We start from the raw sequence: 17657 nt of genomic DNA, 5'->3' as shown, positions 1-17657 counted from the left end.
GACGGAGACGGTACAGAGACAGAGACGGTGATAGCACAGAGACGGTACAGAGACAGAGACGGTGATAGCACAGAGACGGTACAGAGACAGAGACGGTGATAGCACAGAGACGGTACAGAGACAGAGACGGTGATAGCACAGAGACGGTACAGAGACAGAGACGGTGATAGCACAGAGACGGTACAGAGACAGAGACGGTGATAGCATAGAGACGGTACAGAGACAGAGACGGTGATAGCACAGAGACGGTACAGAGACAGAGACGGTGATAGCACAGAGACGGTACAGAGACAGAGACGGTGATAGCACAGAGACGGTACAGAGACAGAGACGGTGATAGCATAGAGACGGTACAGAGACAGAGACGGTGATAGCATAGAGACGGTACAGAGACAGAGACGGTGATAGCACAGAGACGGTACAGAGACAGTAGAGACAGCACATAGACAGTACTGAGACAATACAGCGACGGCACAGAGAATGAGACTAGAGGTCGACCGATTAATCGGAATGGCCGATTAATTAGGGCCGATTTCAAGTTTTCATAACAATCGGAAATCGGTAATTTTGGACGCCGATTTTTATTTATTTACACCTTTATTTAACTAGGCAAGTCAGTTAAGAACACATTCTTATTTTCAATGACGGACTAGGAACGGTGGGTTAACTGCCTTGTTCAGGGGCAGAAAGACAGATTTTTACCTTGTCAGCTCAGGGATTCAATCTTGCAACCTTTCGGTTAACTAGTCCAACGCTCTAACCACCTGCCTCACGAGGAGCCCGCCTGTTACGCGAATGCAGTAAGAAGCCAAGGTAAGTTGCTAGCTAGCATTAAACTTATCTTATAAAAAACAATCAATCAATCAATCATAATCACTAGTTAACTACACATGGCTGATGATATTACTAGTTTATCTAGCGTGTCCTGCGTTGCATATAATCGATGCGGTGGCATTCGCGAAAAAGGACTGTCGTTGCTCCAACGTGTACCTAACCATAAACATCAATGCCTTTCTTAAAATCAATACACAGAAGTATATATTTTTAAACCTGCATATTTAGCTAAAAGAAATCCAGGTTAGCAGGCAATATTAACCAGGTGAAATGGTGTCATTTCTCTTGCGTTCATTGCACGCAGAGTCAGAGTGTATGCAACAGTTTGGGCCGCCTGGCTCATTGCGAACTAATTTGCCCGAATTTTACGTAATTATGACATAACATTGAAGGTTGTGCAATGTAACAGGAATAATTAGACTTATGGATGCCGCCCGTTAGATAAAATACGGAACGGTTCCGTATTTCACTGAAAGAATAAACGTTTTGTTATTTGAGATGATAGTTTCCGGATTCGAACATATTAATGACCAAAGGCTCGTATTTCTGTGTGTTATTATGTTATAATTAAGCCTATGATTTGATAGAGCAGGCTGACTGACCGATGGTAGGCACCAGCAGGGTCGTAAGCACTCATTCAAACAGCACTTATGTGCGTTTTGCCAGCAGCTAATCGCAATGCTTCAAGCATTGCGCTGTTTATGACTTCAAGCCTATCAACTCCGGAGATTAGGCTGGTGTAACCAATGTGAAATGGCTAGCTAGTTAGCGGGGTGGGCGCTAATTGCTTTTCAAACTTCACTTGCTCTGAGACTTGGAGTAGTTGTTCCCCTTGCTCTGCATGGGTAACGCTGCTTCGAGGGTGGCTGTTGTCGTTGTGTTCCTGGTTCAGGCCCAGGTAGCGGTGAGGAGAGGGATGAAAGCTATACTGTTACACTGGCAATACTAAAGTGCCTATAAGAACATCCAAAAGTCAAAGGTATATGAAATACAAATTGTATTGAGAGATATAGTCCTATAATTCCTATAATAACTACAACCTAAAACTTCTTACCTGGGAATATTGAAGACTCCTGTTAAAAGGAACCACCAGCTTTCATATGTTCTCATGTTCTGAGGAACTTAAACGTTAGCTGTTTCACATGGCACATATTGCACTTTTACTTTCTTCTCCAACACTTTGTTTTTGCATTATTTAAACCAAATTGAACAGGTTTCATTATTTATTTGAGGCTAAATTGATTTTTTAAATGTATTATATTAAGTTAAAATAAGTGTTCATTCAGTATTGTTATAATTGTCATTACAAATAAAAAATAAAAATAAAATCGGCCAATTAAACGGTATCGGATTTTTTTGGTCCTCCAATAATCGGTATCGGCGTTGAAAAATCATATTCGGTCGACCTCTAATAGACAGCACAGAGACAGTACACAGAGAGACAGCACCTAGACAGCATAGAGACAGGACAGACAGTACACAGAGAGACAGCACTGGGACAGAATATAGACAGAGACAACAGAGAAAGAGACAGTAGGGACATGACAGAGACAACACAGAGACAGCACAGAGAAGGTAGAGACAGCATATAGACAGAGACAGTACAGAGACAGGACAGTGCAGAGACAGGACAGACAGCCATGTTCCCCGTGGACATCTGTAGCTGCTATAATCTGATAAAGGTGGACTATTAAATAAAGAGGTTTTCTGCTGTACAAAGCTGAAACAGAAAGTGCCGGAACATTACATTACAGCGTGTAGTTTCCTCCGGCCAGCTGAGACTGACGATGGCGTGTTATCAACACATAACTCACATTCCCTGGCACACACGGACTCCTCTCTGAAGACGGAGAGGTGCGTTCCAAATGGTCAAAAGTAGTGCGCTACTATAGGGTGCTAGATCCCTCCCTGTCATCCTGATCTGAACCACAGCGCTGTAGTCTCAGGCTGCATCTCAATACCCTAGCGCAGCTTCCTCTCCTTGTCTCATTGTCTCCTTTTCCTGCACTGATGCAGGAAGCACTGGACAAGTCAAAAGCAAACGGCAAAGCAAACTCACTCTCTGGCAAGCTCTCTTGCAGACATGCTTGTATTCTTTGGCTTTGGACTCAGAGTGGTATCCTGCTCCTGAAAAAAATAAAAACACAAAGAAGTGAAAAGAAGGTGATGAAAAAAGGGTTACTAGCAAATCCATCAGTAAAGACAGGGTGTTGTTTCAACAGCTGGTTAGTGATGACATCATCCTACATCCATTTTGTACGCCTCTCTTTCACGGTCTGCATAGTCAGTGGCCACGTCCGAATACACAGACTTGTGTTCTAAATAGTATGGGGGGGGTATAGGAAATGATAATGTTTTATGGTACGGGGAATTTTGAAAATGTAAATGCCAGGATGTTGTACTCATTTCTGCACACTATTGAGGAAGAGAATAGTATTTTCACACACACCCACACTGTGTTCGACAACTGCTGATAAATCAGACTGGGGGGATGCACTCTAGCAAAAATGTACGAACGGCGGGAAACAAGCTATCTAATCTAAGCATGATTAAAGTAGTAGGTAAGAAGACAGATGTCTGCCACGGTAACGCTCCAGAAGTGATAACAGATTCAATATATAGACAGTCAACGTCACGGGTGACTTATCCTATCACATGTAAACTGAATGTCATCTCATAGGACACCTTATAGGCTAATTTACGTAGCACAGAAAAATCTGACAACTAAGGTACTGTAAGTATACCAACCTGCATGCACCAACACAAAGCCAACAGCTTTCCCCTTGTCATTTCTGTCTGTAGTAGGCTCCTGTGGTGTGACTGTGGACCAGGCGTCAGGTAAGACAGGAGGGGGTTGTTGCTCTTCAGCACAGTTCAGTGGAGTCTCCATAACCCCACCAGCACACCTCTACATGCATCATGGACCATTGGCCCCAGGTAACACTTGCATCTTGGCTCTCACACCTGGGAGGAAAGAACATAAAAAGGGGAGATGCCATTTGTCCTACTATGGATGGTGGCTAAAGCATTTGTATAGCACAATTGATAAACGAGTTGTATTTGCAAATGCCTATACGCAGTGGCAACAGTCATCTGCTGAACCTGATCTATTAACATTATGTGAATTGGACTGTGTTTTGACAGCCTGGATAAGTAGGTGCAGACATTAAAGGCACACAATATAATTTCCAGCTCATTACACAAATCAACTGAGTGGGACACACTGTTGCTGCTGTGTTGTTTGACTGAGACGAGTTGCCTCCCACAATGTAAACAATGTGATTTCCGAGACTAGACGGCTTGATCATTCAGGCTGGCATGCCATTGTAGGCATTAGCTAGCTGGCTAGTCTGTTTGGAAGCTAGTTAGCCTTAACGTCTAGGTTGTTTTCGAACAAATTGGTTTAAGAATACGAGTGGCTAACTAGCGATAGAGAACGGTAGCATGTGTCTCTTGGTGCGTAGTTACAGCGTGCAAATATTCGCTGACATCTAACGTTTTGCGACAACTGAGCAAGCTAGCTAGCTACTAGCTAGGTTAGCTAGCTACATAGCATAGCATCCACATTTCGAAGACTCGACTGTGAACTTATTTGTGCACGAATCTGCTAACTAGCTGCCACACTAGTACAGACCCGGTTCGTGTTGTTATGTTTATGTGAAAACTTACTTTACTATTAAAAACTTTGCAAGTTGAAAGTACTCTGGCTGCGGCTCTGCAGCGAAATCTCTTCCGGGTCCAAGTACTCGTCACAGGACGCAAATGTGCGCGTTCAAAACATTATTGCCACGTTCAAATATTAGTCAGCACTAGGAAACTCGGTCATTTTCAACTTTGTAACTGTTTATAGTTATACAACCAGTTGGCAAGTCGGAAATTTCCGCGTTAACTCTTTCTGACTAGACTAGAACAAGGCATATCCCACGACTTTTACACTAAACATGAATATAAACGCAATATTTAGTGCTGGTCCCAAGTATCATGAGCTGAAATAAAAGATCACCGAAATTATCCAGATTTTTTTATTTATTAAATATTTGAAAAAATACAATATACTTGCAGTGAAGCCGCTCAATAACTACATCATACCAGTCATCCAACAGATTCCCATTCAGACACACAGAAGCATCCAGGGACATTGCCCTGACCTAGGGCATGTTGACCGATCTACCACCAGGCCAAAAAACGTGAACCCGAACCCTCCAAGATCACCCCACAGTTCCCCAATAGCTGTCCCTCAACCATTGAGCATGTTTGAGATGCTCTGGATCTATGTGTACGACAGCGTGTTCCAGTTCCCGCCAATATCCAGCAACTTCGCACAGCCATTGAAGAGGAGTGGGACAACATTCCACAGGGCAAAATCAACAGCCTGATCAACTCTATGTGAAGGAGATGTGTCATCCTGCACAAGGCAAGTGGTCACACCAGATACTGACTGGTTCTCTGATCCACGCCCCTACCTTTTTGTTTTAAGGTATCTGTGACCAACAGATTCATATCTGTATTCCCAGTCATGTGAAATCCACAGATTAAGGCCTAGTGAATTTATTTAAATTGACTGATTTCCTTATATGAACTGTAACTCAGTAAAATCGTAGAAAGTTTTGCGTGGTGCGTTTATATTTTTGCACAGAATACATCGGGAGATTATTGCCACGTTCACGTGCCCGTCGGAAATAGGAAACTCTGAAATGTGCGATTTGCCAATAGGTTGTAGTTATACACATGCCGCGTTCAACCATGCAAGTCAGACATTTCAGAGTTTCCTAGTTCCGACTAGCACGTGAACGCGGCACACAGATTAAAACCACTACACATAGAGAGTAATAGAGAAGAATCATATTTTTGTAGGCACTAACTGCGACATTAATTTGTATTATTTTACCATGCTGGTCATTTATGAACATTGAACATCTTGGCCATGTTCTGTTATAATCTCCACCTGCACAGCCAGAAGAGGACTGGCCACCCCTCATAGCCTGGTTCCTCTCTAGGTTTATTCCTAGGTTCTGGCCTTTCTAGGGAGTTCTTCCTAGCCACCGTGCTTCTACACCTGCATTGCTTGCTGTTTGGGGTTTTAGGCTGGGTTTCTGTACAGCACTTTGAGATATCAGCTGATGTAAGAAGGGCTATATAAATACATTTGATTTGATTTGATATGACATGGTTCAAGCCCATCGGGAAATCAAGTTTTTTTTGTATGGTTTTTGGATAATTGCCAAAAATAAGGTCTGTGGTAGGAGATCTTATATGTTTTGTCCTATGAGACAATCTCCATATTCCACGAGGCGGCAGGTAGCCAAGCAGTTAGAAAGGTTGCTGAATCGAATCCTGAGTTGACAAGGTAAAAATCTGTCCTTCTGCCCCCTGAACAAGGCAGTTAACCCACTGTTCCCCGGTAAGCCGTCATTGTAAATAAGAATTTGTTCTTAAACTGACTAGCCTAGTTAAATAAAGGTTCCATTTTTTTTTTTAAATAAACAAATAATGACACGTTTTCTGAATTCTTAAGCATTTTTTTTTTTAAAGCTCATAAATGTCATGTCAACTCACTGATATTATCTCCTAAACCTGTGTTAACCTCAGACATTATTTTCGGCATTAATTCCAAAACCCGATTCTTTCTCCATTAATTAATTAATTAATGTTTTAGGACAACAAGCTAGCGAGCTCTATGAAATAGAATATGATAGGGGGGGAGGGGGGACTCTTGAATATTACACATCACAGTTTATTCAAATATCATAGTAGCCTAATTCCATTGGATTGGAAATCAGAATCCACAACACCACAATTCAATCTGAGACGTATTATTCCTCCAATCAGGTTCTATCTCAAGGCCATCAGACTGTTCACCCCGCTATCAACCAGAAGGCCAGGTCAGTACAGGTGCATCAAAGTGGGGACCGAGAGACTGAAAAACAGCTTCTATCTCAAGGCCATCAGACTGTTAAACAGCCACCACTAACATTGAGTGGCTGCTGCCAACATACTGACTCAACTCCAGCCACTTTAATAAATGGAAAAATTGATGTAAAAAATGTATCACTAGCCACTTTAAACAATGCTACTTAATATAATGTTTACATACCCTATATTACTCATCTCATATGTATATACTGTACTCTATACCATCTACTGCATCTTGCCTATGCCGTTCTGTACCATCACTCATTCATATATTTGTATGTACATATTCTTTATCCCTTTACACTTGTGTGTATAAGGTAGTAGTTGTGGAATTGTTAGGTTAGATTACTTGTTGGTTATTACTGCATTGTCGGAACTAGAAGCACAAGCATTTTGCTACACTCGCATTAACATCTGCTAACCATGTGTATGTGACAAATAAAATTTGACTTGAATTTTGTTTATTAGTATCCCCATTAGATAATACACATGCAGCAGCTACTATTCCTGGGGTCTACGGTACATAAAACATACAAACACAAGACAAAAATACACAAACAAGAAGGAAAATACACAAACAAAGATTGGTTTACAAAAGTGTTCAAGAAGAACAGGTCAGCCAGCACCTTTTCAGAGATAGCTTATTGGTCCATTTCATCTCATTATCTGTTTCCAATCCATTGCAATGGGAGAGATGAAATCTTCCACTTTCACATCTGGCATGGTTTATCCCAAACATGAGAAAGGCTGGCTGAGACGTATTTACCCCATACAGATGGCCTGACCTCTAGTAAACTACTAAAGACAGTACAGTATACGGAAAACATATATATTGACATATATTTTAACATGTTTGTACATGTATTTACGTATATGTACATTACAGATATCGAACTGTGTTCAAGTCTTATATGTACACATCAGTGATGGTTAGTGGCATTTATGATGAGGTAGGACGATAATTTTCTTTAGCCTTACAGCATATTGGATGACTATAGAATATTCCATTCACCCAGCTCAATGTAACATTGATAGGTTTAGGCTACTACGTGACACTCATATTTTCCCCTTTACCCATCATGAGGTTGTTACAACCTAGCCTATGACTGAACGCTTACAACGTTGCTGCACACAGGTCGAGAGAAAATGTTGATGTAAAGAAAACGTTTTAACAGAATCGTCAGAATGAATACACCCCTGATCACGTGTAAACACAGTTCACTTTCATAGCAGCCGCGTTGTATTCCTTCTCGCAACTATGCGCTCTCCACCTCACCCTTTTCCTTTGTTTGGGGATTTCAACGCACAACACAGCTGTATGTGACCAGGCGAAAAATACAAAAAATTAAAGCCAAACCCCGCTACACAGAGCCTTCATGTTGTCCCCATATTAGCTAAAGTAACATCCTAGTCAACATAGCTAATAGAACTAACGCGTTAGTTAACTCGCTACAATCATACAGTAACGTTACAGTGTTTAGTCAGTAAGCAGTTAGACCGCCGTGCCCCGGTGGTAATAAATTAGTAAAACCAAAACCTTACCTTGACTTGGAAGAGTTCCAGTGTTGTGTTGGAAAATCATAGCCAGCTAGCTAACATAGCATCCCTCAGTTTGAGCAGGGTGTTTTGAGTAGGCTAAACTAGCTAACTGCATTTGCTAGCTAAGTAAGTGAAACTGAACAAATAAATGTATTTGTTAAAAACTGTTCAACTATTATCTTTCGCTCACTTTGAGTCAACTACTCACCACATTTTATGCACTGCAATGCTAGCTAGCTGTAGCTTATGCTTTCAGTACTAGATTCATTATCTGATCCTTTGATTAGGTGGACAACATGTCAGTTCATGCTGCAAGAGCTCTGATTGGCTGGAGGACGTCCTCTGGAAGTTGTCATAATTACTGTGTAAGTCTATGGGAAGGGGGTGAAAACTAAGAACCTCCCAGGTTTTGTATTGAAGTCAATGTACCCAGAGGAGGATGGAAGCTAGCTGTCCTCCTGCTACACCATGGTGCTACCCTACAGAGTGCTGTTGAGGCTACTGTAGACCTTCATTACAAAACAGTGTGTTTTAATCAATTATTTGTTGACGTGAATATATTTAGTATAGTTTTATATAAAATGGATAACTTTTAAAATCTTTTACAGTTTTATGTTTATGGAATTCTGTATTGAATACTCAGGGAGAAAAAGGTGTAGATTCACAAGCAGTGAATCGTGGTCACAGGCAGGCAATGGTCATACACAGGTAGGCAAATCAAAACTAGGACTGAAGTCTATAACTGGTTCTCACAAACGAGCTAGGAAAAGGCTTAGTAGAGTCACAACGAACAATGCCTCACAAAGGCACAAACAGAATGAACTGAACTAAATAAGGAGCTGATGAGACCAGGTGAGTAACTAACACAGGTGAAATCAATTCTACGTTCCAGAACACAAACAAACAGGGCTACGTTCCAGAACACAAAGAAACAGGGCTACGTTCCAGAACACAAAGAAACAGGGCTATGTTCCAGAACACAAATAAACAGGGCTACGTTCCAGAACACAAAGAAACAGGGCTACGTTCCAGAACACAGAGAAACAGGGCTACGTTCCAGAACACAAAGAAACAGGGCTACGTTCCAGAACACAAAGAAACAGGGCTATGTTCCAGAACACAAATAAACAGGGCTACGTTCCAGAACACAAAGAAACAGGGCTACGTTCCAGAACACAGAGAAACAGGGCTACGTTCCAGAACACAAAGAAACAGGGCTACGTTCCAGAACACAAAGAAACAGGGCAACGTTCCAGAACACAAAGAAACAGGGCTACATTCCAGAACACAGAGAAACAGGGCAACGTTCCAGAACACAAAGAAACAGGGCTACGTTCCAGAACACAAAGAAACAGGGCTACGTTCCAGAACACAAAGAAACAGGGCTACGTTCCAGAACACAAAGAAACATGGCTACGTTCCAGAACACAGAGAAACAGGGCAACGTTCCAGAACACAAAGAAACAGGGCTACGTTCCAGAACACAAAGAAACAGGGCTACGTTCCAGAACACAAAGAAACAGGGCTACGTTCCAGAACACAAAGAAACAGGGCTACGTTCCAGAACACAAAGAAACAGGGCTACGTTCCAGAACACAAAGAAACAGGGCTACGTTCCAGAACACAAAGAAACAGGGCTACGTTCCAGAACACAAAGAAACAGGGCTACGTTCCAGAACACAAAGAAACAGGGCTACGTTCCAGAACACAAAGAAACAGGGCTACGTTCCAGAACACAAAGAAACAGGGCTACATTCCAGAACACAAAGAAACAGGGCTACGTTCCAGAACACAAAGAAACAGGGCTACGTTCCAGAACACAAAGAAACAGGGCTACGTTCCAGAACACAAAGAAACAGGGCTACGTTCCAGAACACAAAGAAACAGTCATTGTAAATAAGAGATTGTTCATCACTGACTTACCTAGTTAAATAAAGGTTAAATAAAAATAAATAAATACAAGTAGTCACTTTGCTCACCCCTCTGGAGACACAGTCAGCTGCTCTGCAGTGCCCCTGGAGCAGTTTGAAGGGATCAGGGCCTTCCTCAAGGGCACAACAACATGAGATGGTATCTGACTTGTCATCATTACTGGGCCTTTACAGTACCAGAACCTGGCAGCAAATTGGGCCTTTACAGTACCAGTACCTGGCAGCAAATTGGGCCTTTACAGTACCAGTACCTGGCAGCAAATTGCTATTACCAATATTACCTCCCTCGGTTTCCCCCAAGCAGTACAAGCCTGGAGACGTTAATCGCTGAACACACAACCCCCCCCACACACACACACGCAGTCACACACAGATCCATCTTTAGGAACTTCGCATTAGCCCCCCTAACCACACAGTGACTCAGAACAACCCACAGACTAGTCACACACCTCTACTGAAGTTATTGCTATAGAAATACCACTGATAGAATGGGAAATCCCCATTCAAGCAATGTACTGTAACAAATTGATATCAATTTACAGCATTTGTTTTTAGAAGTTCTATATTACTGTACAGTACTGTAAAGAACAATGCATTATGGGGGTTCAATGGCATTCTACTAGGTGGCTGATTGCCTTGGTTCAGAGGATCTTTTACCCATTCTAGGAAATCTGTTTCTATACCTCTCCCAATATGAAGCTGGCGTAAACCCCAATCATTTGGTTATTAGAGCCCGTGTTGATTGAAGAGCTCCCGCGGGCCTTTTCCATTCGGTCTAGACAAGTGAATAGATGTGAATAGATGCTTCATTGTCCAAGACCCCATTAATAAGACATGAAAATGAAACAGAGGATATGAGTCAGGTATTAATCATATGGTATGGTTAGTAGAGATGGATGTTGTCATAGGCCAGGGAATTTACATGATCGCTTTAATTAGAATAAAACATACGTCTGTGTGTGTGTGTATGTGTGTGTGTGTAAACTGCAGGTGGTCTAATCTAGCTCATGTAGGCAGTCTTGCTCGGTTTTAGTCATTTTCAGTCATTTAGTAGTCTCTCTTTCGAACACACACACACACACACACACGCACACACGTATTTGGATGCTTCTCTGTCATTATATTTGCCCTTTTAGAGCTGCTGGGAGCAGGACATACATGAAAACAGTCAGGGTCCTTCCACTAACGTATTATTCAGTCATGTTTAATCTAACTAAGCATATTGATTTGGATGCTGAGCATTGTTCAGTCTGTCAGTGACCTCACAAAGCAGGGCTGTTGTTTGGGATTGTTTACAACAGGGATTGTTTAATTGTTTAGAACAGGGATTGTTTACAACAGGGATTGTTTACAACAGGGATTGTTTAATTGTGTAGAACAGGGATTGTTTACAACATGGATTGTTTAATTGTGTAGAACAGGGATTGTTTAATTGTTTAGAACAGGGATTGTTTAGAACAGGGATTGTTTAATTGTTTACAACAGGGATTGTTTAATTGTTTAGAACAGGGATTGTTTAATTGTTTAGAACAGGGATTGTTTAATTGTTTAGAACAGGGATTGTTTAATTGTTTAGAACAGGGATTGTTTAATTGTGTAGAACAGGGATTGTTTAGAACAGGGATTGTTTAGAACAGGGATTGTTTAATTGTTTAGAACAGGGATTGTTTAGAACAGGGATTGTTTAATTGTTTAGAACAGGGATTGTTTAACTGTTTAGAACAGGGATTGTTTAATTGTTTAGAACAGGGATTGTTTAATTGTTTAGAACAAGGATTGTTTAATTGTTTAGAACAAGGATTGTTTAATTGTTTAGAACAGGGATTGTTTAATTGTTTAGAACAGGGATTGTTTAATTGTGTAGAACAGGGATTGTTTAGAACAGGGATTGTTTAATTGTTTAGAACAGGGATTGTTTAATTGTTTAGAACAGGGATTGTTTAATTGTTTAGAACAGGGATTGTTTAATTGTTTAGAACAGGGATTGTTTAACTGTTTAGAACAGGGATTGTTTAATTGTTTAGAACAGGGATTGTTTAATTGTTTAGAACAAGGATTGTTTAATTGTTTAGAACAGGGATTGTTTAATTGTTTAGAACAAGGATTGTTTAATTGTTTAGAACAGGGATTGTTTAATTGTTTAGAACAAGGATTGTTTAATTGTTTAGAACAAGGATTGTTTAATTGTTTAGAACAAGGATTGTTTAATTGTTTAGAACAAGGATTGTTTAATTGTTTAGAACAAGGATTGTTTAATTGTTTAGAACAGGGATTGTTTAATTGTTTAGAACAGGGATTGTTTAGAACAGATACCCAGCAGTCTCTTAGTAATGCAACATGCAGGATTGAGATCACTCCAGACTGGTCAATTCAAACAACATATTCATTGGGTATCATTCCAAAATAAAGAGACATTATGGATGAGAACAATTATGTTAAGTTGATTATTGGGATGCAGGAATAAGCCGTTAATAAGTATTTAGGTTTCTATGGGCAATTGTTGTTTGTCCATTGTGTATCTGTATCTATTTTAATAGGGAAATGAATTGATTCCTCCACTAGTATGTTTCTGTCAATCAATATGCATGCTGCAAAAATAAAAAAAACAGGAAAACTGATTTCACAAGACCAATTCCACATACACACACACACACACACACACACACACACACACACACACACACACACACACACACACACACACACACACACACACACACACACACACACCTCAGTCAACTCAATGCTCGTGATCAGAAACTAAGGGTCAGTTTGGACTGAAAACGAAGATATTCTTCTTTAACCATATGAGCAGGATAATGATGTTTGTTTTGGCTCAAGCGGGTTAGAGATGAAAGAATACTCCGAAGGAGAGTATGGGGGCCCAGGAGGAGGGAAGGAGGCAGAGAGAGAGAAGGGAGCGGGGGGCCAGAAGGAGGGAAGGAAGGAAGGAGGGAGGGAGAGAAGAAGGAGGGAAGGGAGCGGGGGCCCAGGAGGAGGGAAGGAAGGAGGGAAAGAGAGAGATGAAGAAGAAAGGAAAGGAGCAAGGAGAGAAGGGAAATGAGAGGACAGATGGAGGGCCAGAGGTGAGGTGGGTGCAGGAGGTGAGGGGGTGCAGGAGGGTGTATGAGCTACAGTGAAGGGGCCAGTAGCCCATAGAGGGGGTGGACTTGGTCTCTATGGAATCGGCTTAGGCCTACACTGTCCTGCAGAGGCTTCTACACAGAGAGAGGGTGCCTAGTCCTGTAAGACAAGTCAAAATAAATAAATTAACAAATAGCTGCTTCCTTTAAGGTTTCTGTTTTAATGACACAGATGCTCCTCACCTGGAATCACATCTATGGTCCAATCAGTTTACCCGCTCACACCATCTATGAAAACGGAAGACGTTTTTTTGCGAACAGTAATTTGTTTGGAAGTTTTAAGTGTACTTTCACAAGACAGCTCCTGCTTGTGTACATGTGCCCCCCTGGTCAACCATTTATATGTGTTTTAATAGAAGCCACATTTCAAGGTTAAACTCAGTGCCAGAGAATTAGATATTTTCCAAATTAATTTGAAAAGTTCCCCTCTAGTCATTTCTAAAAGATAATGCCACACAGAGATAATATTTAACCACTCATAATGCCACACACAGACATAATATTTACCCACTCATAATGCCACATGGCTTCACATTTTATTACCCCCTAATACATAACGTGTGATTCAGTAGAAAACAACTGACTAATGTCATAGACCAAGGTCTTGTGGTATAACTAAACTATATACAGTCTAAAACAAAATCCTGTTGTTCTTACAGTAACTTACTGGCAGCCAGTTACTTGTAAGTTACAGTAAAAAAAAAGTACAGTTTACAGTAATGTCCTGTTAAACCAAAATGTCTTTAGATTTCACGGTAACATACTCTACCCTGTCTTTCAAAACTATCTTACAAGCCTTAGAATGTTGTTGTATGGTCAACAAATTGGGGTGATGTTGTAAATTACCCTGTGACAATCAGTATAACGATACATATTTGTAAAAGATGGTCAGCGTAAACCATTTCAACATTACATGTCTTCAAGCTCTTCCAAAAAAAAACAAAAACAAATAAAGAGCGATCAGCAACATCGGAGATACACAAACGGAGGAAGCAGACACGCTGTGGTGTGAAGAGGCCCGAACGCTTTGTTAAACACAGTCAAATAAACAGAGAGACTAACAGTTACAACATATACAGATACAACCCCACAGGAATACTGCAGGAAAACACTCAGAGGGGGGGAAATGTGACGCTTCATTAAATCATTCAGTACCCAATGAAACACACTGGTTGGCTGCAACTCCACACCAGGCCTGAGCACACGCAGTCTGAAACACACTGGCTGGCTGATTCCATCCAGGCCTGAGCACACGCAGTCTGAAACACACTGGCTGGCTGATTCCATCCAGGCCTGAGCACACGCAGTCTGAAACACACTGGCTGGCTGATTCCATCCAGGCCTGAGCACACGCAGTCTGAAACACACTGGCTGGCTGATTCCATCCAGGCCTGAGCACACGCAGTCTGAAACACACTGGCTGGCTGATTCCATCCAGGCCTGAGCACACGCAGTCTGAAACACACTGGCTGGCTGATTCCATCCAGGCCTGAGCACACGCAGTCTGAAACACACTGGCTGGCTGATTCCATCCAGGCCTGAGCACACGCAGTCTGAAACACACTGGCTGGCTGATTCCATCCAGGCCTGAGCACACGCAGTCTGAAACACACTGGCTGGCTGATTCCATCCAGGCCTGAGCACACGCAGTCTGAAACACACTGGCTGGCTGATTCCATCCAGGCCTGAGCACACGCAGTCTGAAACACACTGGCTGGCTAATTCCATCCAGGCCTGAGCACACGCAGTCTGAAACACACTGGCTGGCTGATTCCATCCAGGCCTGAGCACACGCAGTCTGAAACACACTGGCTGGCTGATTCCATCCAGGCCTGAGCACACGCAGTCTGAAACACACTGGCTGGCTGATTCCATCCAGGCCTGAGCACACGCAGTCTGAAACACACTGGCTGGCTGATTCCATCCAGGCCTGAGCACACGCAGTCTGAAACACACTGGCTGGCTGATTCCATCCAGGCCTGAGCACACGCAGTCTGAAACACACTGGCTGGCTGATTCCATCCAGGCCTGAGCACACGCAGTCTGAAACACACTGGCTGGCTGATTCCATCCAGGCCTGAGCACACGCAGTCTGAAACACACTGGCTGGCTGATTCCATCCAGGCCTGAGCACACGCAGTCTGAAACACACTGGCTGGCTGATTCCATCCAGGCCTGAGCACACGCAGTCTGAAACACACTGGCTGGCTGATTCCATCCAGGCCTGAGCACACGCAGTCTGAAACACACTGGCTGGCTGATTCCATCCAGGCCTGAGTTCACCTGATTCCAACCGGGCCTGAGTTCACCTGATTCCCTGGCTGATTCCAACCGGTCCTGAGTTCACCTGATTCCCTGGCTGATTCCAACCAGGCCTGAGCTCACCTGATTCCCTGGCTGATTCCAACCGGGCCTGAGCTCACCTGATTCCCTGGCTGATTCCAACCAGGCCCGAGTTCACCTGATTCCCTGGCTGATTCCAACCAGGCCTGAGCTCACCTGATTCCCTGGCTGATTCCAACCGGGCCTGAGTTCACCTGATTCCCTGGCTGATTCCAACCAGGCCTGAGCTCACCTGATTCCCTGGCTGATTCCACCAGGCCTGAGCTCACCTGATTCCCTGGCTGATTCCAACCAGGCCTGAGCTCACCTGATTCCCTGGCTGATTCCAACCAGGCCTGAGCTCACCTGATTCCCTGGCTGATTCCAACCAGGCCTGAGCTCACCTGATTCCCTGGCTGATTCCAACCGGGCCTGAGTTCACCTGATTCCCTGGCTGATTCCAACCAGGCCTGAGCTCACCTGATTCCCTGGCTGATTCCAACCGGGCCTGAGCTCACCTGATTCCCTGGCTGATTCCAACCGGGCCCGAGTTCACCTGATTCCCTGGCTGATTCCAACCAGGCCTGAGCTCACCTGATTCCCACCAGGCCTGAGCTCACCTGATTCCCTGGCTGATTCCAACCAGGCCTGAGCTCACCTGATTCCCTGGCTGATTCCAACCAGGCCTGAGCACACCTGATTCCCACCAGGCCCATGCAGTCTGAACTCTGTTTTACAGTATAGGATCACCACATCCTGTGTGTGTCTGTCAGTGTGTTGACACAGTCGTGAGGCAGGATCTACAGCTGCAATGAAACCAAGTGTATAGGGGTATGGCTGATGACTGGGTTGGACCAGGACTAAGCTGCTTAAGGTCCAGTTGAGTTTCTCTCTCTAAAACCAGCCATGGAAAGAGTCTCTCTCTCTGTGTTTAGGGTTTAGTGAGGACAGCTCTTTCACAACCAGAGTCCTATAAGGGTTTAGTGAGGACAGCTCTTTCACAACCAGAGTCCTATAAGGGTTTAGTGAGGACAGCTCTTTCACAACCAGAGTCCTATAAGGGTTTAGTGAGGACAGCTCTTTCACAACCAGAGTCCTATAAGGGTTTAGTGAGGACAGCTCTTTCACAACCAGAGTCCTATAAGGGTTTAGTGAGGACAGCTCTTTCACAACCAGAGTCCTATAAGGGTTTAGTGAGGACAGCTCTTTCACAACCAGAGTCCTATAAGGGTTTAGTGAGGACAGCTCTTTCACAACCAGAGTCCTATAAGGGTTTAGTGAGGACAGCTCTTTCATAACCAGAGTCCTATAAGGGTTTAGTGAGGACAGCTCTTTCATAACCAGAGTCCTATAAGGGTTTAGTGAGGACAGCTCTTTCATAACCAGTCCTATAAGGGTTTAGTGAGGACAGCTCTTTCACAACCAGTCCTATAAGGGTTTAGTGAGGACAGCTCTTTCACAACCAGTCCTATAAGGGTTTAGTGAGGACAGCTCTTTCATAACCAGAGTCCTATAAGGGTTTAGTGAGGACAGCTCTTTCATAACCAGTCCTATAAGGGTTTAGTGAGGACAGCTCTTTCACAACCAGTCCTATAAGGGTTTAGTGAGGACAGCTCTTTCATAACCAGTCCTATAAGGGTTTAGTGAGGACAGCTCTTTCACAACCAGAGTCCTATAAGGGTTTAGTGAGGACAGCTCTTTCACAACCAGAGTCCTATAAGGGTTTAGTGAGGACAGCTCTTTCACAACCAGTCCTATAAGGGTTTAGTGAGGACAGCTCTTTCACAACCAGAACATAAACTTAGACATGTGACAAACATTGGAGCTTCATTTTGAATATGCAAAATGGACCCCAAACGATGTACATTTTCATCAATGCTAACAGCCCTTTCTTAGTTAATTCTCCGGTCAGCCTTGTAAAAGGTGATCACTGTGTTGTTTATGTGATGGAAAATACAGAAACATTTCATCATCC

At 42.9% G+C, this 17657-nt stretch overlaps 1 protein-coding gene across 1 annotated transcript in view; it reads right to left on the bottom strand.

Annotated features, from left to right (window-relative positions):
• tasp1 (taspase, threonine aspartase, 1) overlaps positions 1–4625 on the bottom strand; it is a gene marked incomplete in the record, with an annotated part of 142909 nt that extends 138284 nt beyond the window's left edge. Inside the window, 3 exon segments of the mRNA XM_071391328.1 lie at positions 2894–2961; positions 3583–3798; positions 4504–4625. Coding sequence (XP_071247429.1) covers positions 2894–2961; positions 3583–3724 — 210 coding nt within the window.
• Positions 4626–17657: the final 13032 nt, after the last annotated feature.

Source organism: Salvelinus alpinus, chromosome 3 (genome assembly GCF_045679555.1).
Source record: "Salvelinus alpinus chromosome 3, SLU_Salpinus.1, whole genome shotgun sequence".
In the NCBI taxonomy this organism is placed as follows: Eukaryota; Metazoa; Chordata; class Actinopteri; order Salmoniformes; family Salmonidae; genus Salvelinus; species Salvelinus alpinus.
The sequence above is the reverse complement of the archived record's forward strand: the minus strand, read 5'-3'. Positions and strand labels throughout refer to the sequence as shown.